We start from the raw sequence: 27,773 nt of genomic DNA, 5'->3' as shown, positions 1-27,773 counted from the left end.
AGACACCACCACCACCCTCCACTAAAGGAAGACACCACCACTAACCCCCCTAGAGGAAGACACCACCCACCTAAAGGAAGACACCAACCCCCCTAGAGGAAGACACCACCACCACCCCCCTAAAGGAAGACACCACCACCACCCTCCACTAAAGGAAGACACCACCACTAACCCCCCTAGAGGAAGACACCACCCACCTAAAGGAAGACACCAACCCCCCTAGAGGAAGACACCACCACCAACCCCCCAAAGAGGAAGACTCCACCACCACCCCCCCCCCCCTAGAGGAAGACACCACCACTAACCCCCCTAGAGGAAGACACCACCCCCCCTAGAGGAAGACATCCCCACCACCCCCCTAGAGGAAGACACCACCCCCCCTAGAGGAAAACACCACCACCCCCCCTAGAGGAAAACACCACCACCCCCCTAGAGGAAGACACCACCCCCCTAGAGGAAGACACCACCCCCCTAGAGGAAGACACCACCACCCCTAGAGGAACACAACACCACCACCCTAGAGGAAGACACCACCCCCCCTAGAGGAAGACACCACCCCCCTAGAGGAAGACACCACCCCCCCTAGAGGAAGACATCACCACCACCCTAGAGGAAGACATCACCACCACCCTAGAGGAAGACATCCACCACCACCCCCCTAGAGGAAGACTCCACCACCACCCCCCCTAGAGGAAGACAACACCCCCCCTAGAGGAACACAACACCACCCCCCTAGAGGAAGACATCACCACCACCCCCCTAGAGGAAGACACCACCCCCCCTAGAGGAAGACATCACCACCACCCTAGAGGAAGACATCACCACCACCCCCCTAGAGGAAGACTCCACCACCACCCCCCCTAGAGGAAGACATCACCACCACCCCCCCTAGAGGAAGACATCACCACCACCCCCCCTAGAGGAAGACACCACCACCACCCCCCCTAAAGGAAGACACCACCACCCCCCCTAGAGGAAGACATCACCACCACCCCCCTAGAGGAAGACTCCACCACCACCCCCCCTAGAGGAAGACACCACCACCCCCCCCTAGAGGAAGACTCCACCACCACCCCCCTAAAGGAAGACACCACCACCACCCTCCACTAAAGGAAGACACCACCACTAACCCCCCTAGAGGAAGACACCACCCACCTAAAGGAAGACACCAACCCCCCTAGAGGAAGACACCACCACCACCCCCCTAAAGGAAGACACCACCACCACCCTCCACTAAAGGAAGACACCACCACTAACCCCCCTAGAGGAAGACACCACCCACCTAAAGGAAGACACCAACCCCCCTAGAGGAAGACACCACCACCACCCCCCTAAAGGAAGACTCCACCACCACCCCCCCTAGAGGAAGACATCACCACCACCCCCCCTAGAGGAAGACATCACCACCACCCCCCCTAAAGGAAGACACCAACCCCCAAAGAGGAAGACTCCACCACCACCCCCCCCCCAGAGGAAGACTCCACCCTAGAGGAAGACACCACCACCACCCCCCCCCCCTAAAGGAAGACACCACCACCACCCCCCCCCCCCCTAAAGGAAGACACCACCACTAACCCCCCTAGAGGAAGACACGGCCCCCCCTAGAGGAAGACATCCCCACCACCCCCCTAGAGGAAGACACCACCCCCCCCCCTAGAGGAAGACACCACCACCCCCCTAGAGGAAGACACCACCACCCCTAGAGGAAGACACCACCCCCCTAGAGGAAGACACCACCCCCCTAGAGGAAGTGCACTATATAGGGAATAGGGTGTCATTTGGGAAGCAGCCTGAGTAGAGGTGTAGCTATTGTATGGATGTCTCATTAGTCTGCCACTCTAGGGGGGGGGGGTGGAGTCTTTCTGCCACCAGTAGTTTGGTGAGAAAGCTGCTGGAACAGACTGTCTTGTATTTTATTTGAAGATTATAGATTATTTTTGTCCAGAATGTTGATTAAAGCCTTTGTGAATAACAAAGGATAACAGGAAACATGTCATCAATAACTGTTAGCTACTGTACTGCTGCATTCATTTCAGAACAACATGTAGGCCTAGTCTATTGAGGGAATATTTGTACCATGAGTTGGATTAGAAATACAGAAACCAAACAGACTGATCATATCAAATCAAATCAAATGTATTTATATAGCCCTTCGTACATCAGCTGATATCTCAAAGTGCTGTACAGAAACCCAGCCTAAAAACCCCAAACAGCAAGCAATGCAGGTGTAGAAGCACGGTGGCTAGGAAAAACTCCCTAGAAAGGCCAAAACCTAGGAAGAAACCTAGAGAGGAACCAGGCTATGAGGGGTGGCCAGTCCTCTTCTGGCTGTGCCGGGTGGAGATTATTACAGAACATGGCCAAGATGTTCAAATGTTCATAAATGACCAGCATGGTCAAATAATAATAATCACAGTAGTTGTCGAGGGTGCAGAGTCCAGGTCCGAACTGATAATATCTTAAAGTGTCATCAGAAGCCAAACAGTCAAATCTGACATTTCCATCTGATCTTGAGAAAAACTGTAACGATTGAGAAGCTCAGCACACAGTGAGTGGGTCTCAAATGGTACCGTATTGGCTCTGGTCTAAAGTAGTGCACTATAATAGGGAATAGGGCTCTGGTCTAAAGTAGTGCACTATATAGGGAATAGGGCTCTGGTCTAAAGTAGTGCACTATATAGGGAATAGGGCCCTGGTCTAAAGTAGTGCACTATATAGGGAATAGGGCTCTGGTCTATAGTAGTGCACTATATAGGGAATAGGGCCCTGGTCTAAAGTAGTGCACTATATAGGGAATAGGGCTCTGGTCTAAAGTAGTGCACTATATAGGGAATAGGGCCCTGGTCTAAAGTAGTGCACTATATAGGGAATAGGGCTCTGGTCTAAAGTAGTGCACTATATAGGGAATAGGGCTCTGGTCTAAAGTAGTGCACTATATAGGGAATAGGGCCCTGGTCTAAAGTAGTGCACTATATAGGGAATAGGGCCCTGGTCTAAAGTAGTGCACTATATAGGGAATAGGGCCCTGGTCTAAAGTAGTGCACTATATAGGGAATAGGGCTCTGGTCTAAAGTAGTGCACTATATAGGGAATAGGGCCCTGGTCTAAAGTAGTGCACTATATAGGGAATAGGGCCCTGGTCTAAAGTAGTGCACTATATAGGGGATAGGGCTCCATTTGGGACGCAAATCCCCACTCTCATGCTTTTGTCGATGCTGATCAAAAACATGATATACACCCTTTTGAAAACGTCTCTGTGCTTCATGTCTTTGGGATGGACCTGGGCCTTAACTGACTTGCTGTACCTTCTTTACTCAATGACCTTCAACAACTGGGGATGTTGCAATTCTCTCAGAAACTAAAGAAAGCTTTTCCAATCCATCACTGCTTTTGTACGAGCTGTTGAAATGGGAAAGAGACAGTGAGCAATGTGGATGGAACAATTACTGGTCAGAACACCACTAGGGGTGGACTGGAACCACTAGGGACGGACTGGAACCACTAGGGGTGGACTGGGACCACTAGGGGCGGACTGGGACCACTAGGGGTGGACTGGGACCACTAGGGACGGACTGGGACCACTAGGGGTGGACTGGGACCACTAGGGACGGACTGGGACCACTAGGGGTGGACTGGGACCACTAGGGACGGACTGGAACCACTAGGGACGGACTGGGACCACTAGAGACGGACTGGGACCACTAGGGGTGGACTGGGACCACTAGGGGTGAACTGGGACCACTAGGTGACGGACTGGGACCACTAGGTGACGGACTGGGACCACTAGGTGACGGACTGGAACTACTAGGGACAGACTGGAACCACTAGAGACGGACTGGGACCACTAGGGGCGGACTGGAACCACCAGAGGCGGACTGGGACCACCAGGCACGGACTGGGACCACTAGGGGCGGAATGGGACCACAAAGGCACGAACTGGGACCAGAAATCGGCCTTGGAATTTCTAACACAGCGGCCCATTTTGAGGACCCCCGCATTGGTCTGTTTTCCCCATTGAAGCCATCGTTATTAACGCAAAAACACCAACTGGCATTTGTCAGAATAGCCCTATACACAGTCCACCACTGAACACCACCTTGCTCCTGTGCTGTCATGTGGAAGTGGATTGACGTTGGCGGTCCCAATCAGGACAAAATGATGACACTCAAAAACCCTTGTTAATAATGTGTTTTAATGCGTCTGAAGACCACCATCAGTTGAAATGATAAACCACAGTGGAATCCTAATCACCTACCTGTTGTTGACAGTTATGTAGCCTCAAAACAGACAGGTTAAGGAGGATGTTGACGTCTGTTCTTCAAGAGGTCAATTTGGATACAGATATAAAGTATGAATTATAGACATAGAATTGGTCATGGGTACACTCAAAATGGCCGCCGGTCATCCCACCAAAACTGCCCCAATGACTTGAGCTGGAAGGTCCATTCTAAGGATCCTACTTATATGATGTGAATGACACGCCCGCAACTATAAGAGTATAAAAGAGACATATTTCCATATGCTGTATTTTGTTTCTATGTTAATAACTAGTGCAATAATCACTGTATGTATATTGCTTTTAGTTATTTGAAATGATTAGGTTCGGGTCAAAATAGAATCAGGGTTTCTTGGAGTCAAATCATTTAATCTTGAGTCTCGTCAATAATTAGGATGCTCGTTTGTTTTTCGCATTGATTTATGCAGTTGTGTACATTGTGTATAGAACTTGTAAATTGTAAATGAATTTTCTGACAGCAGCAATTGGTTTTATTTTTTAAGATTGGATACAATTGGTTTGTGTTACCCACCATGGCAATACAGTTGAAATAATAACAGTACTGTCATATTTGAAACCTAGAGTGTGTCCTAAATGGCACCCTATTCCCTATATAGTGCACTACTTTTGACCAGAGCCCCATAGACCCTGGTCAAAAGTAGTGTACTATATAGGGAATAGGGTCCCATTTGGGAAGTACTCACACTTCCCTGCTCCCTCATACAGGATCTGAAATATCTATGTTCGCTGCAATAACATCATGGTCAATGTGATTGTCTCTTCTCATATGTTTTGCCTTTATTGGGTTTATTGTCGAGAACATGGCTGCAACACGCACGCACACACACACACACACACACACACACACACACACACACACACACACACACACACACACACACACACACACACACACACACAGGGAGTCATGATGAGGTGTGTGTGTTTAATCAAAAACAACAGTTTTCTAATCTTAGTAGATTGAGTTTATTTAATGTCAAATATAGGTTTCTTTGCTTTCCCTTTCGCCTTTCAAGTTCAAGGTCGAACAGTACAGTTCCAAGGTGGAACAGTACAGTTCCAAGGTGGAACAGTACAGTTCCAAGGTCGAACAGTACAGTTCCAAGGTCGAACAGTACAGTTCCAAGGCCGAACAGTACAGTTCCAAGGCCGAACAGTACAGTTCCAAGGTCGAACAGTACAGTTCCAAGGCCGAACAGTACAGTTCCAAGGCCGAACAGTACAGTTCCAAGGTCGAACAGTACAGTTCCAAGGTGGAACAGTACAGTTCCAAGGCCGAACAGTACAGTTCCAAGGCCGAACAGTACAGTTCCAAGGTCGAACAGTACAGTTCCAAGGTCGAACAGTACAGTTCCAAGGTCGAACAGTACAGTTCCAAGGTCGAACAGTACAGTTCCAAGGTCGAACAGTACAGTTCCAAGGTCGAACAGTACAGTAAATCGAAATGGAATGATGGGGTTTTCTCTGCTGTGCTTTTCTGGCCACGTCCGTTATTTTTCCAAAATATGTGTGTGTGTGTGTGTGGTTTGTTTGCATGGTGAGTGTGTGTGTGTATGATGGGATGTGATGTGTGTGTTTGCATGGTGTGTGTGTGTGTGTGTGTGTGTGTGTGTGTGGTTTGTTTGCATGGTGAGTGTGTGTGTGTGTATGATGGGATGTGATGTGTGTGTGTGTGTGTGTGTGTGTGTGTGTGTGTGTGTGTGTGTGTGTGTGTGGTTTGTTTGCATGGTGAGTGTGTGTGTGTGTGTGTGTGTGGTTTGTTTGCATGGTGAGTGTGTGTATGATGGGGTGTGTGTGTGTGTGTTCCAATATGGTGACAGAGACTCAATCTAACTGGGAGAGATCTTCAGATGTGCTGTGAGCACTCAGAAATGGGGTTTTAGATGAGAAGCCACAGCACAGAATAAACGTAACCAATATTTTCCAGCAACAGGTTGACAATAAATAATTTTGTATTTAATGTAATCCCAACCATCAGTTTGTATTTAATGTAATCCCAACCATCAGTTTGTATTTAATGTAATCCCAACCATCATTTTGTATTTCACAACCAGGCAAAATGCTTGATCTTTATTATTCAAGTAAATTATTCCCTAAAAATATATTATCCTTGTAAGTGTTCATAATGTTTTAAAAACATTTTCAGTTAGAAAAGGGAGAATATATTTGATCTGTCTCTGATAAATTAGTGTCCAGTTTGTAATGAAGTTTATAGTTTTATCACTTAGAGTCTATATACAAAGGAAGGTGCTTCATTTTGCTGAGATCTATGCAATAGTTGGATTTCCATGAGCAATGTTGTAATATTATAATTTGTGTCCTGCAGTTTCCCGATAATGTAAAAAATAATTATTTGTACAGACTTTGAGAACGGTTTTGGTTTGATTAACATAATGCATAATAAAGGACTTTGTTCAAATATTACATTTTGTCATTACTGTTCTTACACAGGGATGTTGACTATGCACTATGCAGATATCGCTCCGCCAGTTGCTAAAATTCTAATACTGTGATTCGCCTAATTTCAACAAATCTACCGCTACTTAGACTTGCTTTCAATGAGAATGGCAGATCTATAAATCACATTTCTATATGAATTTTGTCATCAGAAAAGTTACATAATGCAGCTTTAAGGTGCATTGTTGACCAGAACTGTAACGGCAGTCTTCCTCCTCTTCACGAGAAGAGGAGGTGTAGCAGGGATCGGACCAACACGCAGCGTAGCCAGTGCTCAACATGTTTAAATGACGAAACCGTGAACACTTACAAAAATACAAAATAACAAACGTGGCAAACCGAAACAGTCCTATCTGGTGCAGAGAACACAAAGACAGAAGACAACCACCCACAAATCCCAACACAAAATAGGCTACCTTAATATGGTTCCCAATCAGAGACGATGACAAACACCTGCCTCTGATTGAGAACCACATCAGGCCAATTGACAATCCCCACATAGAAACACAAAACATAGAATGCCGTCCTGACCAACACTAAAACAAGGAAAACACACAAGAACTATGGTCAGAACGTGACAAGAACAATGCACTTGACTTTTAAATGTAAATTACGCTTGGGTGGGGATCGGCAGCATTGAGCTCTCTTAAGGTGAGCTCTTCGAAATATTTCAAATATTTCAGGTAAAGATCAGATACAGATGTAGGATCTTCATTTGACCCAGTTTCTCACAGCAGGAAAATAATGCTCCAGCAACAGGAAATGTGAATTATTATGTGGATTATAATGAATGGACATTTTTGTAGTGGTTGATAAAAATCAAATCGGAAATTTCAAAGTGGAAATTTCAAACTTCAGAAGCCTTTTTAAAATCTCAAATAAAATGTCAGACTTGATCCTACATCTGTATTTTCAAAATATCACAGCTGAGCCTCAACATTCTATCGCTTTGTGTAATCCTGATAGAGCTACAATACATCACAGGTGTATATATATTAATAAAAAAAATTGCACACAAGAAAATACAAAACAATATGATGGGAGTTTAAAAGGCAAACGAAAGAGCATGTGCAGGAGAGGTGGAAAACCCTGAGAGGCTTGTAAGGGTCGATTACTGTACTTCTATATTCCCATCAACTCTGTCTTGTGGATTTGGCCACAGGTTCTCATCCACATCACAATGGATGTTTTCATTAGCCAAACATCTTGGGAAGAATCTTCGGGCGAATCCAGGCCTGACACTGGTCTGCCGTGATGTCATTGCATGCGTCATCCATGGCCTGGAGAAGGGTGGCTTGTTCGTGAGGGCTCCTATCATACACCTTCCACCTACATGTGGAGAAAAATTCCTCAATCGGGTTAAGGAAAGGAGAGTATGGGGGTAAGTACAGGGTGGTAAATTGTGGATGGGCCTGAAACCATGCTTGCACAATTTGAGCATGGTGGAACCTGACATGATCCCACACAATGACTTGGTCTCGCCATCAGCTCTACAGACCTGATTTGGCTCATCAAGGAAGGCTACAAGGAGAGCTGCATTATATGATCCAATACAAGGTCTGCGTCCCACCACACCATCTTCCGATATAGCCGCACACATGGTGACGTTGGCCCCACGTTGTCTAGGTACTTGGATGGTTACCCGCTGGCCAATGAAATTCCGAACTCTCCTCCTTGTCTTGGCCAGGTTGAAGCCTGTTTCATCCAAAAAGAGAAATTTGTGTTTTCATCAGCATCCGGCTCCATCACGTCTAAAAATACATTTTGCAAAGAGAATTTCTGATTACAATGATGTATAATTTTTGGGGGGGAATTTTTCACAACAGGCATCTTGAAACTGAACGTACCTGAACATACTCAGTCCTCAGTTGCGTCCCTCTCTCTGCATTTCTTTCAAAACCACACGGTATAGCTGTTTTAGACACCCCTGGTGCCTTTTCAGCATGCGTGCAATAGTCGGCAAACTTATGGCTTCCACATTTGTTGAACGTGCCGTCCTTGTCCAAGATATGCTGCCGAATTTCTGTAAGGCGAATATCATTTCTGGCCCGAACCAAATTGGCCACAGCCCGCTCTTGTTGGTCAATCAGAATTTTGCCTCTGCCTCCCCTATTTGGCCTAGTCTCAATTCTGCTGTGAAAATTACAGTAAGAACACATTTAGTCACATCACCTACTATGTGGTACACATTGGCATGCATTATACAGTCATTTGACAATTGAGAGTAGCCTAATGTTTAGTGCATGCTGAAGACTTACCGGTTCTCATTGAGGGCAGTTCTGATGACTGAGGCCACGGTTGATCTTCTGAGGTTTGGTTGAATCATTGTAGCTGCCTCAGTCGTTGCCATGATTTACGACATGGTCTACAACTATTGCTCGGATTTCATTGGACACTCTTTGCTGTTGCTGCCGCTGTCTTGGTTCTGTGGCCTTGTCCTCTACCACGTTCCCCCACACCTCTCAGACGAGGCCCACAACCACCTCTCAGAAGAGGTGCTTGTCCCCTGCCGTTCCTTTGACCACCACGTTCCCCCACACCTCTCAGACGAGGCCCACGACCACCTCTCAGACGAGGCCCACAACCACCTCTCAGAAGGGGTGCTCGTCCCCTGCCATTCCTTTGACCACCACGTCTTCCTCCTCCCACTGCTTGACCTCTATTGTGACCTGGATCACCTGCCGGCTCCATGTTATCGCCATGTTGTTGCAGGTGGATACCACTCATTTCACTATATACTCGTACCACAATGCGAAATCAATCATCAGTAACAAGTTGGCAGTTTTGGAAAAGCAATTACAAGGGCCTGCATAACTACACTCACCGGCCACTTTATTAGGTACACCTGCGTGTTAACGCAAATAGCCTGCTCCTTTGAACAGCAAATCACGTGGCTGCCTGCAACTCAATATATAGAGTAGAGAGCTTTAGTTGTTGTTCGACCAAACATTAGAACAAGCAAGATGTGTAACTTTGACAGTGGTATGACTGTTGGTGCCACACATGGTGGTTCCAGCATCTCAGAAACAGCTGCCTTCCTGGGATTTTTACGCACTACAGTCTCTAGAGTTTACAGAGAATGGTAAACAAAACACATTCAGTGAGCGGCAGTTCTGTGGGAAAAAACACCTTGTTAATGAGATGTGCATGTGTCAGCATATGGTCTCACAAGGGCTCTGAGGATCTCATCTCAGGCTACCTGAATGGCCACAAACGCTCAGGCTAACATCTGGCGAGCACATGGAGGGCTGTGCGGCCCCACAAAGAAATGCCACCCCACACCATGACTGACCCACCGCCAAACCGGTCATGCTGGAGGATGTTGCAGGCAGCAGAACGTTCTCCACGGCGTCTCCAGACTCGGTGTCACGTCTAGTCACATGTGCTCAGTGTGCAGTCAGTGTCGAACCTGCTTTCATCTGTGAAGATGACACAGGGCGCCAGTGGCGAAATATTGCCAATCTATGGTGTTCTCTGGTCCAAATAGTCCAAACGTCCTGCACGGTAGTTGGGCTGTAAGCAACGAATCCCGCCATCCTGTGGACTGTCATGGGCCACTCATGGACCACCGCTCATCGGAGTCTGTAATTCTGACCGTTATGAGCAGACACATGCATCATTTGTGAGCAGCTGTATCAATTGATAGTTAGGTCATTGTAATGCAGTGGCTCTGGCAGTGCATCCTCAGCTGCTCAAAGTGCGGATGCGTTTTGAAGCGGTCCTGCTGCTGGTGTTAAGTTGCGCCATCCTGAACAGGCGACTCCAGTCCAACGTCTCCTGATCGTAGCTGGCCTGTCTCCAAGCAATTGGAAATAGCGCCTCCATGCTCTGAGACACGTACGTTCTGACAGACACAGTCATAACCTTCTGTGTCCACAGTCTCGACAATTGATGTGCCAGGTCCTGAGATGAGTGCTAAAGCAATTCTGACGTCTTGTAGCTCGGAACTAAATGTTGTGGGTTGTGAGTACGTGCCATCTCGTGCTCAACTCACTAGAGTGCAAACGCACCGCCAGCATTCAAAAGTGTCATCCAGAATACATCAGCCAGCGATTAGCATAGGAACTGAGAAGTGGTCTGTGGTGCTAGGCCATTTCCGGTTGCAGAATCACTCCTTTATTGGGGGTGTCTTGCTAATTGCCTATAATTTCCACCTTTTGTCTATTCCATTTGCACAACAGCATGTGAAATGTATTGTCAATCAGTGTTGCTTCCTAAGTGGACAGTTTGATTTCACAGAAGTGTGATTGACTTGGAGTTACATTGTGTTGTTTAAGTGTTCCCTTTATTTTTTTGAGCAGTGTATGTATGTATGTATGTATGTATGTATGTATGTATGTATGTATGTATGTATGTATGTATGTATGTATGTATGTATGTATGTATATGTGTGTGTATGTATGTATGTACATAATGTGTATGTGTGTGTGTATGTATGTGTGTGTATGTATGTATGTACATAATGTATACAAGTATTTATGTATGTATGTGTATGTGTGTGTGGATCTTCATTAGATCCTTGAACTGGAACTACTGATTCCTCGGGTTCTGGACGGACACCCTGTGGTGGTTGCTACCGGCCAAAAATCCATCACCTATGGGTTTTTTTCCTATCCTTTTTTATTGGTCCTTCAAATTCATAAACATCCCGTATTTTACAGTGATGACATGGTGTATTCTCATGGTTGATATGCACCGCTTTTATCGGGCTTGGCATCGTCTCTATCGCACGTTCAACATCGGCACTCTTCACAAAGAACCACAATGCACTTTGCCCCTGACCTTGAAGATCCTGGCTGTGGGGATTGTTCTGGAACGTGATCTGGACTTTGTGGAGGAGTGGTCAAGTCCCTCGATGCTCCTTTCCTTCTCCTTGCTTCTTTTGTTCTGCTGTTGTCCGATGTTTACACTTCTGACGCTGGTCTTTCTGTCACTGAAATCACTGATCTTTTTCCCTGCCTCAACATTTATTTTCCATCTCTGACTCTCTGTTCCCATTTTGACGTGCTCGACACCGCCTTTGTCTTTCTGCTGCTGATGTGGGTGACATCATTCCATCGATGTTTCAATGGAATAACGTTAAATCAAAGATTCTTATAAAATATAGACGTATACACTATAATCCTTGAGAAAATGTAGGATCTAGAGCGATTTAATAGAGCCTTGCCCAACTCTCCTACCACTAGGCTACCTACCTTAAAATATATGTCTTGTTCACATGGAACACATTACAGCATGTTTCATAAGTGAATATTAACAATATATAATGGATAATATATTTAATAATTAATTTGTTTAGGTGCAATATTCATGAATAAAGTAAATATCTCAACCCTGTCACAGGTTTACAACCCTGTTACAATGAAACATGTTTTTTGGCTCAAAATGGCCTCTGCTCCTCATGTGGTGATAGACAGGAGACCACATGGTGGTGTGCATGAAATGAATAGATTGTATATTTTTATGGGTTAAAGCATAATTTTGACAAGTACTAGTTTTCCATCGTTATTTCATGTAACGTGGTTGAGTTGGTCAGCTCGACCATCCCCACCTGACTTAAAAAAAATTAAAAAAATACAGATATTAAACATTGTGATTACCTGCCTGTTTCTGTACCATGCAGGGAAAATTGTTGATTGATGTCACTTCCTGTTAATGATGTCACATAAGGGTGGAATTACCTTTTTTATTGGCGGAGTTTGGTCTTAGTGTCAGTTAAAAAATAAGTTAATAAAGTTTAAATTAATGCTATATTTATTTCAATTAATTATACTGGACATTTCAATTTGTATACAAAATCTTTTAACAATTCATTTTTGGTGACCTAATATAATATAAAAAGTCAGAGGGACTGAAATATTACCTGAGCCCAAGAATGACCAATATATGATTTTTAAGCCCGGACCGCTCGTTGCCCTTATAACCCTTGAGTTACAGATTAAGCTGTAGCCAAATGTAGGATCTTAATTTGACCCAGTTTCTCACAGCAGTAAAATAATCCTGCAGTGACAGGAAATGTGAATTACTATGTGGATTATAATTCATGGATCTTTTTTTTATAGGTTTTGATAAAATATTTGTTAGGGAAAATCAAGTGGAAATTACCAGTAGAAATTACAAACTTAAGGAGTGTTTTTAAACCTTGCATCCACTACAAGCTTGCATTTCCTGCTGTGGATGATCAAATTAAGATATGGCATCTGTAGAACCCTCTAGCCAGTATGGTGATCTTGGTTCTGGTTCGAGGAGTTCCTCTACTGTAATTGGATGTTGGATATGTATAAAGCTGCCAACCTGTGTGATCTCTGGGAGACCAGATCACCTGAGAACACAGACAGACAGACAGACAGACAGACAGACAGACAGACAGACAGACAGACAGACAGACAGACAGACAGACAGACAGACACACACACACACACACACACACACACACACACACACACACACACACACACACACACACACACACACACACACACACACACACACACACACACACACACACACACACACACACACACACACACACACACACACACACACACACACACACACACACACAGACAGACAGACAGACAGACAGACAGACAGACAGACAGACAGACAGACAGACAGACAGACAGACACACACACACACACACACACACACACACAACAACAACAACAACAACAACAACAACAACAACACACAACAACAACAACAACAACAGACAGACAGACAGACAGACAGACAGACAGACAGACAGACAGACAGACAGACAGACAGACAGACAGACAGACATACAGACAGACAGACAGACAGACAGACAGACAGACAGACAGACAGACAGACAGACAGACAGACAGACAGACAGACAGACAGACAGACAGACAGACAGAGTTGAGACTATTTACAATACTAACAAAACATGTTTTTTTCTGTTTTGGCTCCCACAGTATCTCTGCCAGGGAAAAAGCATAATAACACTGACTCATAGTCTCCCAACTCACCTCTGCCACCCCAGCCCTCCCAACCAGGCAACCTCCCAACACACCCCTGCCACTCCAGTCACCACCAGCCAGTGGCCCCAACCACAATTATATCCAGCTCGGTCCAGAGGGGCACAAATAAATAAACAAAAACGAAGTTGATGGATCAATGCCATGCTCTCAACCCTGGGGTGACGTTTGACATCTCTCCTCCTCTTTTCTCTCTCTCTCTCTCTCTCTCTCCTCTTTTCGTTCTAGCTCCTCTGTTGAGACTGACTGTCAATGTGATGTGATGGATCAATGCCATCCTCCTGCCTTGACCTGGTCTTGGCCTTATGTCGCTTTATCTGGCTGCCAATATCTCCCAATGGTACTAACTCATCCTGGACTCGCCACACCTCGCCCTTACCACGCCAATGACAAAGGACTTCTCAGAAGACAAAACCTCATGAGGACTTCTCAGATAGAAGACAAAACCACATAGGGACTTCTTAGTTAGAAGACACAACCTCATGAGGACTTCACAGAAGTCAAAACCTCATGAGGACTTCTCAGGGGCCAAGATAGAAGACAAAAGGAGCCATTTTGACCCGGGGGTTCCTCAGGGTTTCCACGTTTCTTCACGGGACCTTCTAGCGGTCAAACAGGGAAATGGTTCCAATAGTTTTTCCACCATTCATTTTTCCCATGGAGGATTTTAGAAACACTTAAATAATGGCTGTGTTTTATGTAGGCTAATAACCCTGGCATGATGTTTTGATAACCGTGTAAATCTTTCTAGGACAAGGTGATTTTTATCAATATATTCACCTGTATTTACCCCCCCAAAAATGAAATGCTAATTAGCTGCTAATGTGGCTATCATAAAGAACTACAAATACCATGAGGGTCTGGACTAGACTGACGAATCGGGGCAAAGGTAAGAATCTCTGGATTTACTATTTAATGTTTGTTAAATGTAGTAATAGATCAATTGGCAAGATTTCTTGACAACTTTGAAATTGACACAATACAGTACCTGTTAGCAAAGGAGTCAGCTGGAGGTGACGTGCAGAGCTTGCAGGGATTTGTAGTTTTGTATGATGTTTACTTTGATGCTAATTAGAATTTTTAGAATCAGAGTAAATAGAGCCGAATATATTGATAAAAGTCACCTTGTCCGAGAGAGATTTACATGGTTATCTAAATGTCAGGCCAGGGTAAGCCTACATGAAACACAGCCCCTTATTTTAAGTGTTTCTGAAATCCTCTATGGGAAAAATGAATTGTGGAAAACTGATTGGAACCACTAGGTTTTATGGGTGTTATGACACCTCCACTGTGGAGCTCTATTGCTAGTGAAGTGCAACATTGTATCAAATCATCACTTGGTCCGGTCCAGTGCTGTGCTAGCGAACTTGCAACATTGTATCAAATCATCACTTGGTCCGGTCCAGCGCTGTGCTAGCGAACTTGCAACATTGTATCAACTAGCCTATTCCGGGCCCTCAGAGCCTCCTGCGTCAGTGAGCTCGAGACAGAAAGCTGTTTTTTAGGATGTTTCCGCTGGATATATGGGATCATCAGATCATTATATATGGGATCATCAGATCATTATATATGGGATCATCAGATCATTATATATGGGATCATCAGATCGTTATATTTGGGATCATCAGATCGTTATATTTGGGATCATCAGATCGTTATATTTGGGATCATCAGATCGTTATATATGGGATCATCAGATCGTTATATTTGGGATCATCATCAGATCAGTTATATATGGGATCATCAGATCATTATATATGGGATCATCAGATCATTATATATGGGATCATCAGATCATTATATATGGGATCATCAGATCATTATATATGGGATTATCAGATCGTTATATATGGGATCATCAGATCGTTATATATGGGATCATCAGATCATTATATTTGGGATCATCAGATCATTATATATGGGATCATCAGATCGTTATATATGGGATCATCAGATCATTATATATGGGATCATATCAGATCGTTATATTTGGGATCATCAGATCGTTATATTTGGGATCATCAGATCATTATATATGGGATCATCAGATCATTATATATGGGATCATCAGATCATTATATATGGGATCATCAGATCATTATATATGGGATCATCAGATCATTATATATGGGATCATCAGATCATTATATTTGGGATCATCAGATCATTATATATGAGATCATCAGATCATTATATTTTGCTCTTATCACACGGCTTGGTGATACTCGAGGCCGGGAGTGTTGGAAAGATTTTTCAAATACTGAGGAACTATCATTCACAATGGATGTTTAAAAAACAGACTTTGTTGACTTTTGTGAGGTGAAGAAATAATGAGTGGGTGTACGTGGTGAGTTAAAACAATCCGAAATCAGACATTGCCAATTGGGCGCTTTCCTACATACATTATGCATTCATTCTGGAGAGACACACATCATATCTTCACCACACAACCACTCCCCCTTCTTTGTGATGCAACGTTTTAAATGATACTCAAGTCATCTTCACATACTGTATATATTAGATGCTTTTCACTCACAGCCGCAACTCAATCAGCTAGACCACTACTCAAATCGCAAGCTTCCCAAAAACACTGGTGATTTTAAACATTATTTATTTATTTATTTAACCTTTATTTAACAAGGCAAGACCGTTAAAATAACAAATTCTTATTTACAATGACGGCCTACCCCGGACAAACCGTAACCCGGGACGACGCTGGGCCAATTGTGTGACTACCGTATGGGACTCTCCCAATCACAGCCTGTAATCGAACCAGGGTCTGTAGTGACGCCTCTAGCACTGAGATGAAATGCCTTAGACCGATGTGCCACTCGGGAGCCACACAGCAACAATCAACAGCAATAAAAAAAAAGAAATAAAAAAAATCCTCTGTGGCTAAGTCGTGCTCCCCGGTGAACTATTTTGAATGATATTATTCAGACAGGTGTAATTACATAATTTTGCCGAAACATCAATTTTACTTTAGGGGCAACCCAGCATCCTATAACAGCACACTGTGCACCTGTCAACTTTTCTTTCCAATTCTCAAGAGGCTGAAACCGGAGATCTGTATATAACGAGGAGATGCTCATGTCTCCGCCCTAACAATGGGAGTCTTTGTCCCCAAAGGCAGGAAGGCCGGCGACAAGCTTAGGTCTGCATATTATTCCCATAGAAACGCATTGAGTTCACAGTGCATTCGGAAAGTGTTCAGACCCCTTGACATTTACAGCCTTATTCTAAAATGGATTTAATACAACTTTTTCCTCATCAATCTACACACAATACCTCATAATGACATCACAATACCCCATAATGACATCACAATACCCCATAAGGACAAAGCGAAAACAAGTTATTATATATTTTTGCACATTTATTACAAATACAAAAACAGAAATACCTTATTTACATAAGTATTCAGACCCTTTGCTATGAGACTCAATATTGAGCTCAGGTGCATCCTGTTTCCATTGATCATCCTTAAAATGTTTCTGCCACTTGATTGGAGTCCACCTGTGGTCAATTTAATTGATAGGACATGATTTGGGAAGGCACACACCTGTCTATATAAGGCCCCACAGTTGACAGTGCATGTCAGAGCAAAAACCAAGCCATGAATTCGAAGGAATTGTCCGTAGAGCTCCAAAACATTGTGTAGAGGCACATATCTAGGTAAGGGTACCAAAAAATGTCTGCAGCATTCTGAGGCATTGAAGGTCCCCAAGAACACATTGGCCTCCATTATTCTTGAATGGAATAAGTTTGGAACCACCAAGACTCTTCCTAGAGCTGGCCACCCGGCCAAACTGAGCAATCAGGGGGAGAAGGGACTTGGTCAGGGAGGTTACCAAGAACCCGATGGTCATTCTGACAGAGCTCCAGTTCCTTTGTAGAGATGGGAGAACCTTCCAGAAGGACAACCATCTCTGCAGCCCTCCACTAATAAGGTCTTTATGGTAGAATGGCCAGACGGAACGATTCCTCAGTAAAAGGCACATACAGTGAAGTGTGGTGGTGGCAGCATCATGCTGTGGGATGTTTTTCAGCTGCAGGGACTGGGAGACTAGTCAGGATCTAGGCAAAGATGAGCGGAGCAAAGTACAGATTGGTCCTTGATGAAAACCTGCTCCAGAGTGCTTAGGACCTCAGTCTGGGGTGAAGGTTCACCTTCCAACAGGACAACGACCCTAAGCACACAGCCTAGACAACTCAGGAGTGGCTTCGGGACATGTCTCTGAATGTCGTTGAGGGCCCAGCCAGAGCCCGGACCTGAACCTGATCGAACACCTCTGGAGAGACCTAATTATAGCTGTGCAGCGACGCTCCCCATCCAACCTGACAGAGCTTGAGAGGATCTGCAGAGAATGGGAAACTCCCCAAATACAGGTGTGCCAAGCTTGTAGCATCATACCCAAGAAGACTCTAGGCTTTAATCACTGCCAAAGGTGCTTCAATGAAGTACTGAGTAAAGTATCTGAAGACTTATGTAAATGTGATATTTCAGTTTTTTATTTTAAGACATTTGCAAAAATTCTAAAAACCTGTTTTTGCTTTGTCATTATGGGGTATTGTGTAGATTGATGAAGAAAACATTTTTTCAAATAAATTTTATAATTAGGTTGTAACGTAACAAAAATGTGGAACAAGTCCAGAGGTCTGAATACTTTCCGAATTTACTGTATACTGAACAGAATTTGGCGATAGTGAGCCCTCTCGCTTCGCCTCTTCCTCTCCGCTGAAACTATATCTCCAGAGAAAACATCCGAGCGAAAACAAGCGCCTCTCTGTATGTAGCCCATGTATCTGATGCTGTCTGGACAGAAATATTATGACATGACATGGTCTACACATACTGAGACAGAGGGGGCGCTGTTTCCCTCGAATTGATTAATGCATGTTCAAATAAATATTTTATTTGGATGGGCAAGGAGGTACTTTAGGCCCCCTAAAGGCACGTCTTTAATCGAGGTGAAGCTGAGGATTCCCATCTTTATCTTTTTGTAGTTCATAGGCTATATACAGCCTTGCTTTTTGTAGTTCATAGGCTATATATAGCCTTGCTTTTTGTAGTTCATAGGCTATATACTGCCTTGCTTTTTGTAGTTCATAGGCTATATACAGCCTTGCTTTTTGTAGTTCATAGGCTATATACAGCCTTGCTTTTTGTAGTTCATAGGCTATATACAGCCTTGCTTTTTGTAGTTCATAGGCTATATACAGCCTTGCTTTTTGTAGTTCATAGGCTATATACAGCCTTGCTTTTTGTAGTTCATAGGCTATATACAGCCTTGCTTTTTGTAGTTCATAGGCTATATACAGCCTTGCTTTTTGTAGTTCATAGGCTATATTTTTGGTACGTTATCTACAGATCTCGTCGGATAAATAGCATGCATCACACATGGTACCCTATTCCCTATACAGTGCACTGCTTTTGGTTTGAGGACCTACCCGTAGTCTACAATACAGCTTTAAGGACCTACCCGTAGCCTACAATACAGCTTTGAGGACCTACCCGTAGCCTACAATACAGCTTTGAGGACCTACCCATAGCCTACAATACAGCTTTGGGGACCTACCCATAGCCTACAATACAGCTTTGGGGACCTACCCGTAGTCTACAATACAGCTTTGAGGACCTACCCATAGTCTACAATACAGCTTTGGGGACCTACCCATAGACTACAATACAGCTTTGCTTTTTTGCAACATTATCACCGTTCATGCTCTGTATATCACGTCACATGATGTGTTTTCTGTTAGGAAATAGGCTTAATTGAGTAACACTTTCTCCTGTACTCCGGAGAAATAAAGTCATTATTGATGACCAGCCTAAATTCTCTAGCATGGTTGTCATTGATTCTCTCATTAGGTATTCATAAAACTGTGTCTAGTCTACTGTGTGACTGAAATGGTGTCTAGTCTACTGTGTGACTGAAGAGGTGTCTAGTCTACTGTGTGACTGAAGTGGTGCCTAGTCTACTGTGTGACTGAAGAGGTGTCTAGTCTACTGTGTGACTGAAGAGGTGTCTAGTCTACTGTGTGACTGAAGAGGTGTCTAGTCTCCTGTGTGACTGAAATGGTGTCTAGTCTACTGTGTGACTGAAGAGGTGTCTAGTCTACTGTGTGACTGAAGTGGTGTCTAGTCTACTGTGTGACTGAAGAGGTGTCTAGTCTACTATTGTGACTGAAGAGGTGTCTAGTCTACTGTGTGACTGAAGAGGTGTCTAGTCTATTGTGTGACTGAAGTGGTGTCTAGTCTACTGTGTGACTGAAGAGGTGTCTAGTCTACTGTGTGACTGAAATGGTGTCTAGTCTACTGTGTGACTGAAGAGGTGTCTAGTCTACTGTGTGACTGAAGTGGTGTCTAGTCTACTGTGTGACTGAAGAGGTGTCTAGTCTACTATTGTGACTGAAGAGGTGTCTAGTCTACTGTGTGACTGAAGAGGTGTCTAGTCTATTGTGTGACTGAAGTGGTGTCTAGTCTCCTATTGTGACTGAAGTGGTGTCTAGTCTCCTGTGTGACTGAAGAGGTGTCTAGTCTACTGTGTGACTGAAGTGGTGCCTAGTCTACTGTGTGACTGAAGAGGTGTCTAGTCTACTGTGTGACTGAAGAGGTGTCTAGTCTACTGTGTGACTGAAATGGTGTCTAGTCTACTGTGTGACTGAAGAGGTGTCTAGTCTACTGTGTGACTGAAGTGGTGCCTAGTCTACTGTGTGACTGAAGAGGTGTCTAGTCTACTGTGTGACTGAAGAGGTGTCTAGTCTACTGTGTGACTGAAATGGTGTCTAGTCTACTGTGTGACTGAAGAGGTGTCTAGTCTACTGTGTGACTGAAGTGGTGCCTAGTCTACTGTGTGACTGAAGAGGTGTCTAGTCTACTGTGTGACTGAAGAGGTGTCTAGTCTACTGTGTGACTGAAATGGTGTCTAGTCTACTGTGTGACTGAAGAGGTGTCTAGTCTCCTATTGTGACTGAAGTGGTGTCTAGTCTACTGTGTGACTGAAGAGGTGTCTAGTCTACTATTGTGACTGAAGAGGTGTCTAGTCTACTGTGTGACTGAAGAGGTGTCTAGTCTACTGTGTGACTGAAGTGGTGTCTAGTCTCCTATTGTGACTGAAGTGGTGTCTAGTCTACTGTGTGACTGAAGAGGTGTATAGTCTACTGTGTGACTGAAGAGGTGTCTAGCCTACTGTGTGACTGAAGTGGTGCCTAGTCTACTGTGTGACTGAAATGGTGTCTAGTCTACTGTGTGACTGAAGTGGTGTCTAGTCTACTGTGTGACTGAAGTGGTGCCTAGTCTACTGTGTGACTGAAGAGGTGTCTAGTCTACTGTGTGACTGAAATGGTGCCTAGTCTACTGTGTGACTGAAGTGGTACCTAGTCTACTGTGTGACTGAAGAGGTGTCTAGTCTACTGTGTGACTGAAATGGTGCCTAGTCTACTGTGTGACTGAAGTGGTGTCTAGTCTACTGTGTGACTGAAGTGGTGTCTAGTCTACTGTGTGACTGAAGTGGTGACTAGTCTACTGTGTGACTGAAATGGTGTCTAGTCTACTGTTTGACTGAAGAGGTGTATAGTCTACTGTGTGACTGAAATGGTGTCTAGTCTACTGTGTGACTGAAATGGTGTCTAGTCTGTGTGACTGAAATGGTGTCTAGTCTACTGTGTGACTGAAGAGGTGTCTAGTCTGTGTGACTGAAATGGTGTCTAGTCAACTGTGTGACTGAAGAGGTGTCTAGTCTGTGTGACTGAAATGGTGCCTGGTCTGTGTGACTGAAATGGTGCCTAGTCTACTGTGTCTTTTAGTGTTCTTTTTTAAACTAAAATCAATCTCTCTTTTGACATTATTCATTAGCATGAACAAATAAGAATACAACGATAAGTTTACTTTAACCCTCCTGTTGTGTTCGTTAATTAATGTTAATTCATTCTGTGTCCCCGGTCCAAAATGCCCCATTATAGCTGATTTATAAATCCATAATAATACATATATTATCACCTAATGTTGTGTTTGATCTTTTTATCAACTTAAGTTCTTGTGAACATTACACGTTGTTAACTTCTATGTGCTATTTATGGCCTGTAGGCCTCATTGACCTGAGATCATACAACTTGTTTTTAGAATAAACAAAGCATAATGTATGGATTATTTTGACTTTAACAAATACTCAGATGAAACATATTGTGCTATTTATCACAGACTACTTTGTGTCAAAGTTTAATAAGGACTCTCTCCTCACCAGTGTTTTGATCAAAGATATGATCAAGAGCCTCACATACAGTATATCGTTTGGACATTGTGCTGCCACAGAATGAATTGTGAGCAAGGCCTCAAAAAAGCTTTATATACCAGAGCTGTGAGAAAAGTTCTATATATTATTGAAACAATGTTGCGATTGTTTGTGAGAATGTCAACAGGTGTGGCTCCCGTGGGGGAAAGATTCTATTGGGGGAAAGGTTCCCATGGGGGTTGCCATGGAAGCCAAGAAGGGGAGTGAGGTGTGTGTGTGTGTGTGTTCAGGCACATGCACGTGGGGGTCTGGGAGAGGAAGTGTGTCCATCTGATGAATGGGCATGTGCCTGAACTCAATTTTCTACACTAATTGTAGTCTCACCCATTCATTTCTAATGACCGGTCATTTGTAACCGGGAACACCACAGGTGTACAAAAGTTAAATAATTGAATGAAAATCATCCACATGTATTTTGTGTGTTCGGATGCCCTGTGTGGACAAAGTCATGTAACCTTATGACAATCAGATTAAATTAACATTTTTCAGAGAGAAAAAACGTGTAAATCGGTCCAATTCGACCCGGAACGCAGCAGGACGGTTAATGAGCAACTTTCATCACCATCGTCCTATCGGTGAACATAGAAAACAATATAGAAAAAACTATGATCTGTTTTAGTACATGGTCACGTGATGGGTAGATGGTAGACCCGCCAGCGACACCATTTCCTAATGGTCAATATGTTGATTTCTCTCGTGATAGACCCGTGTGATACATATGCATGCAATTTCAATTTGGATAATTTCCTGTTACATCATAATATGTCTGGGCAGCAGCTATTCCGTTTGAATTTGAAATAAACTTTATTGTTCAATATGTCAGGTAAAACACAGTTTCAGGATATTTACAAGTGTCAAAACAACCAAAACAAACAAGTCCTCACTAAGAGGAAGGATGATCATATGACAATAGAAAAAATTGTATAATATTCTGCTTTTCCAGTATTGCAATATTTTTTTGTTGTTGCATATTTTGTTTTGGTAAAAAATAGAGAGCACATCAAATACTATACTACGGGTGATTGACCGGCATGCGTCCTTCAGTAGTCAATCTATGGAATATAGGCATTTCTCCATATGCACAGACATGCATCAATAACGCGTTGACGATGGTCATAAGCTATATCTACAACTGCATGTGTTCAAGAACTGGTTTCTATCATTAGCATTGCTGTAGTCTGTCGGACTCAGATCACAATAGTTTCACCTGCGATAACTACGTCAAGAATGAGTATTTGTGGCAACCAATTGGGATGTTATTACTGTGAAATGACTGTACAAGGAGGAAGAGGATTAAGATGCAAAAAAAAACAGATCAAAGGATATAATCAAAGTAAACATAATCCATAACATGGAATCTAGTTTATATCAAAAAACACACACGACAACAAGAACACAAAGGGCGAGATTCAGTCTGTATTGCGGAAGATCCGTGTTTTACCACGATAACATTTTAAAGGGAAGTTCCGATTGAGCCCCGACATATGCAGAGTGGACAGTCATTGCAGTGTCTGCGAACGCAGGAACATTGCCTTTAAATGTTTGCTGTAGCACGGATCTATCTTCAGCAACACGGATTGAATCTACGCCAGAGACAAATGTCCCAGAGATGGCCACGGTGTACTAATTACAAACCAAGTATCTCACTTGAAATACTTGAATGATACCTGCATAATGTATAATGTATAAACATTAAAATAGTGTATGTACAATCACCCTGCAGGCGTGCTTGTGTATTTTGTACAGTATACTTAACTCTCTGTGTGTGTGTTTTCTTTGCTAAATTAGCTTGGCCGACATGCATCAACAGTCATGCCTCAGGGCGGCAGTTTATCTAATGACTTGTTTTGTCTTCATCAGAGAGGAGAGGAGATTGAGGAGTTGGAGAATGTAGCAACGGAGGAGGAAGGGTTGGAATTGGCGTCTGCATTCTGCATCCTTCCCTTAAACCTCAATTATGTTGATAGATTGTAGCGATGGATGAAACTGCAATAGATGGAAACAGACAGACACATCAGGCTTCGTGAGCAATATTCTGACGTTACCTAAGACCTTCATAAACACAACCAAATGATTGTTTTTGTGTTCTAAAGAAGGCCATTGTAGAGACCAAAACTTTATCTTTTAACCCGTGTGCAGTCTTAACATGCTGTATACTCTCCTTGTCCTAAGGGTAAAAATTGACCCGCCTTCACTAAAACCCCTAAAATAAAGCAGCTTAATTGAACCCCAAATCTGTTTCGCAAGAAGAAGCAACCTGTCATTCATCACAAACGTTGTGAATATCTGGGTTTTCCCTCTTCACAATGCAGAAAGACTGCATTTAATCAGTGGAAACCACTCGTTTTTATTACAACACACCTGTCATAATTGTGTTCTTTACTAAAAGTAGAGGTTTATTATTATTATTATTGCTAAAGGTACATGCATAGGTGTAAACATAATTTTTGTTAGCAAGAGCACTTGTATAGCCTAAGAAAGTAGCAGACATGTGCAGAAAGTAGTTTTTAATGCGTTTTATTGAAGGGGAACAATAACAGTCTTGATCTTTTTTGGCAACATAGTGATATATTCTTATATACTGTACAATGAGGAATTCAACTACAAAATATTAGTCTCCTCCCATTTTTTTGAACCATTGCCCCCACCCACAAGATGTATAAACAACAACAATAAATAAGAATAAAATAAGATAATAGGTGTGGGTGTAGCAGTGTTACAGTGTTGTTACGATGGGCAAATAGTTAAAGAAAACAAGGGAAAATAAATAAACATAAATACGGGTTGTATTTACAAAGGTGTTTGTTCTTCACTAGTTGCCCTTTTCTTGTGGCAACAGGTCACACATCTTGCTGCTGTCATGGCACACTGTGGTATTTCACCCAGTAGATATTCTAATTATTTGTGGGTCTGTGTAATCTGAGGGAAATATAATGTTTACGGTTAATTTTATATTGTTTATTTCACTTTTCTTTATTATCTATTTCACTTGCTTTGGCAATTGCCAATAATGCCCATTGAATTGAATTAGAGAGAGCGAAAGAGAGAGAGAGAGAGAGAGAGAGAGAACATTTCAGCAATAAAAAAAATGGTTTAGTGTTGGATGAACTTAGATTATTTTCAGAAGGACATATACAGCATACTACCCTCCACAACATAACCACTCCAAAAACTCCAAACCTACAACCTGATTTTGGTCAAAATGACCTGGAAGGATTCCTCCTACCAAGGATTCTTACGGCCAATGACTATCCAGCAAGAAGCAGACAGTGCAATCCCCCAAAATACCATCCAACCTGGAACTGAGTGAGTAATGTTTAGTCTGAAGCTACTTCTAAAGCCAAGAAGAAAAATACATTACAATAATCTCTAGATATTTGACTTCATAAAGGCCGAATGCTAAGTTAAGGCTATCAAGCTCGCTAGGACAGAACATACCCTGCAACTTCAATTTGTACAGAGGTGTAAAAGTGAGAGGTGTGAAAGCCCTTGAGCCCAAATGCAGAGGCTTCTTTGGCCCCCTTGTTCCATGGCTTCCCCCTGAGCAGAGGTCATCACAGCACAGCTCTCCTTGGATGTAAAAAAAGGAAAAGAGAAGGCACGGAAAGAGCAGAAAAAGAAGCTCCTCATGGACAATCCACAGACAGTTTTTTTTTGCTGACTGCTACAAAAATGAGAACGTAAGTAACTTAATCTTCCATACAGACCATCCCCTGGCATGGCGCAGTACTACATTAAACACACTATTCACCTGTCAAGAGAGGGGGGTGTTAGCGATGGGTGGAAACTCAGGATACTAGACAATGAGGACTCCGAGACAGCTAATGTCAACCTGTAAGTCTGGAACAGTATTAGTACAGGGCAAACCCCAAACAGTTTGAGCAAGACTTCCACAGAATGAAAGAGGGTGAACAGCAGGAGAAGCTCTTTCTTGGTGACGATTCCCCCACCCCGAGCGTGTAAGACCAGACCCCTTCCTTAAACAGCCCCACAGACGAGCAACCCCAAGTGGAGAATCATCCCCCCCAGCAAACAGCAGGAAAGGGTGGCAACAACAACCAAGGGAGTGATTGAAAAAAGCTTCTTCCACTTTCCCCAACTCATGAGTGGTTATCTCCACCCTGCTACCACGAAAAGACTTCCACCCTGCCACCATACAGCGGGTAAACGCAAGCATTTCCCGTGACTGTGCCCAACACCTAACAACAGAGCAACGGACACCCCGCCCAGACCCCGCGAGACACTCCCCTGACAACCTCAGCACACACAGGGACAAACACCTACAGTGCATTGGGAAAGTATTCAGACCCCTTGACTTGTTCCACATCTAAAATGGAGACGTATGGATATAAACCACTTCTACAAACTTTCCGGACATATTACAAAGACTAAGAGCAAAAACATAGGTGTAACAGTATAGCTTCCGTCCCTCGCCCCTACCTGGGCTCGAACCAGGGACCCTCTGCACACATCGACAACAGCCACCCTCGAAGCATCGTTACCCATCGCGCCACAAAAACCACGGCCCTTGCAGAGCAAGGGGAACAACTACTTCAAGGTCTCAGAGCGTGTGACGTCACCGATTGAAACGCTATTAGCGCGCACCACCGCTAACTAGCTAGCCATTTCACATCGGTTACATATGCATGCCAATTTACAAAACATAGAATCAGCTATTATAGACTACCAGAACCCATTGGATTCTCCAATTACATTGAATGAGCTACAGCAGGGGTTCCCAAACCTTTTTTTACCCAGGCACCCTTTCCAGCGTTGGGGAACATCCTGCACACCTTCCCATTCTACTATTTGCACATTGTCACAACTGTACATAGCTTACGCAACACTTTAAATGTTATACTACATCTTTTAACTGCTAATAATATAATGTTTTAAACGTTGTTATTCTCTTAACGTTTTGTGTGTGTGTGTGTGTGTGTGTGTGTGTGTGTGTGTGTGTGTGTGTGTGTGTGTGTGTGTGTGTGTGTGTGTGTGTGTGTGTGTGTGTGTGTGTGTGTGTGTGTGTGTGTGTGTGTGTGTGTGTGTGTGTGTGTAATGTTTACTGTTTTAATGTCTTGATTGTTGTTGTCGTCTTGGTCATGTTTATTTCATTTTCTTGCTTTTTATGTTGTTGTTTTGTTTATTTCATTTGCTTTGGCAACGCACACACACACACGTTTCCCATGCCAATAAAGCCCCGTTGGATTAGAGAGAGAACATGCTCATCCAACTCCCTTGACTCTGTGTACTATTTAAAGCATGTGTTTCATTTCTCTGTTGGAAAGACGAAAGGTTCAAACGTAGACAACCAAAACACCACCCCGTTGTCTGTCAGTAATCAATCAATAGTCGTTATTAACAAGATGTTTATCTTTCATTTGCTGTATTGGATTTGTTAATGTGTAAAAGTGACACATTTCTAAAAAATATTTTAGAATTTCCCGCGCTGCCTTTTCAGCGGAATGTTGTGGGGGGGTTCCGCTAGCGGAACGTGTGTCCTACAAAGGTTAACAGATGTTGTTAGTGATGTTTTGTTGTTTGTTTGTTTGCACGATCTGTCCTCGTCTTTCTCAGCAAACTGTACAAAGAGATCTATGTGTCTCTGTGACAGATTAAAAAAATTATTCAACACCATCAATCGCCATCGTTAAGCAATGTCTGGCCACGTCGTTTTCGGTGAGAAGAAGAGAGAAGGAATCGATCGCCATGAAAGCCACTTCCCT

General features: G+C 43.4%; 1 protein-coding gene across 2 annotated transcripts in view; it reads right to left on the bottom strand.

The window, feature by feature from the left end:
• Nucleotides 1–22,830: 22,830 nt before the first annotated feature.
• Nucleotides 22,831–27,773, bottom strand: part of fndc4a (fibronectin type III domain containing 4a) — an 86,113-nt gene continuing 81,170 nt past the window's right edge. For both annotated transcript variants that reach the window (XM_071412480.1, XM_071412479.1), the window contains exon 6: nt 22,831–24,036. In XM_071412480.1, the coding sequence (XP_071268581.1) occupies nt 23,995–24,036 (42 nt within the window). In that variant the 3' untranslated portion in view covers nt 22,831–23,994. The remainder of the gene's footprint in view (nt 24,037–27,773) is intronic.

Source organism: Salvelinus alpinus, chromosome 8 (assembly GCF_045679555.1).
Source record: "Salvelinus alpinus chromosome 8, SLU_Salpinus.1, whole genome shotgun sequence".
Taxonomy (NCBI): domain Eukaryota; kingdom Metazoa; phylum Chordata; class Actinopteri; order Salmoniformes; family Salmonidae; genus Salvelinus; species Salvelinus alpinus.
The sequence above is the reverse complement of the archived record's forward strand: the minus strand, read 5'-3'. Positions and strand labels throughout refer to the sequence as shown.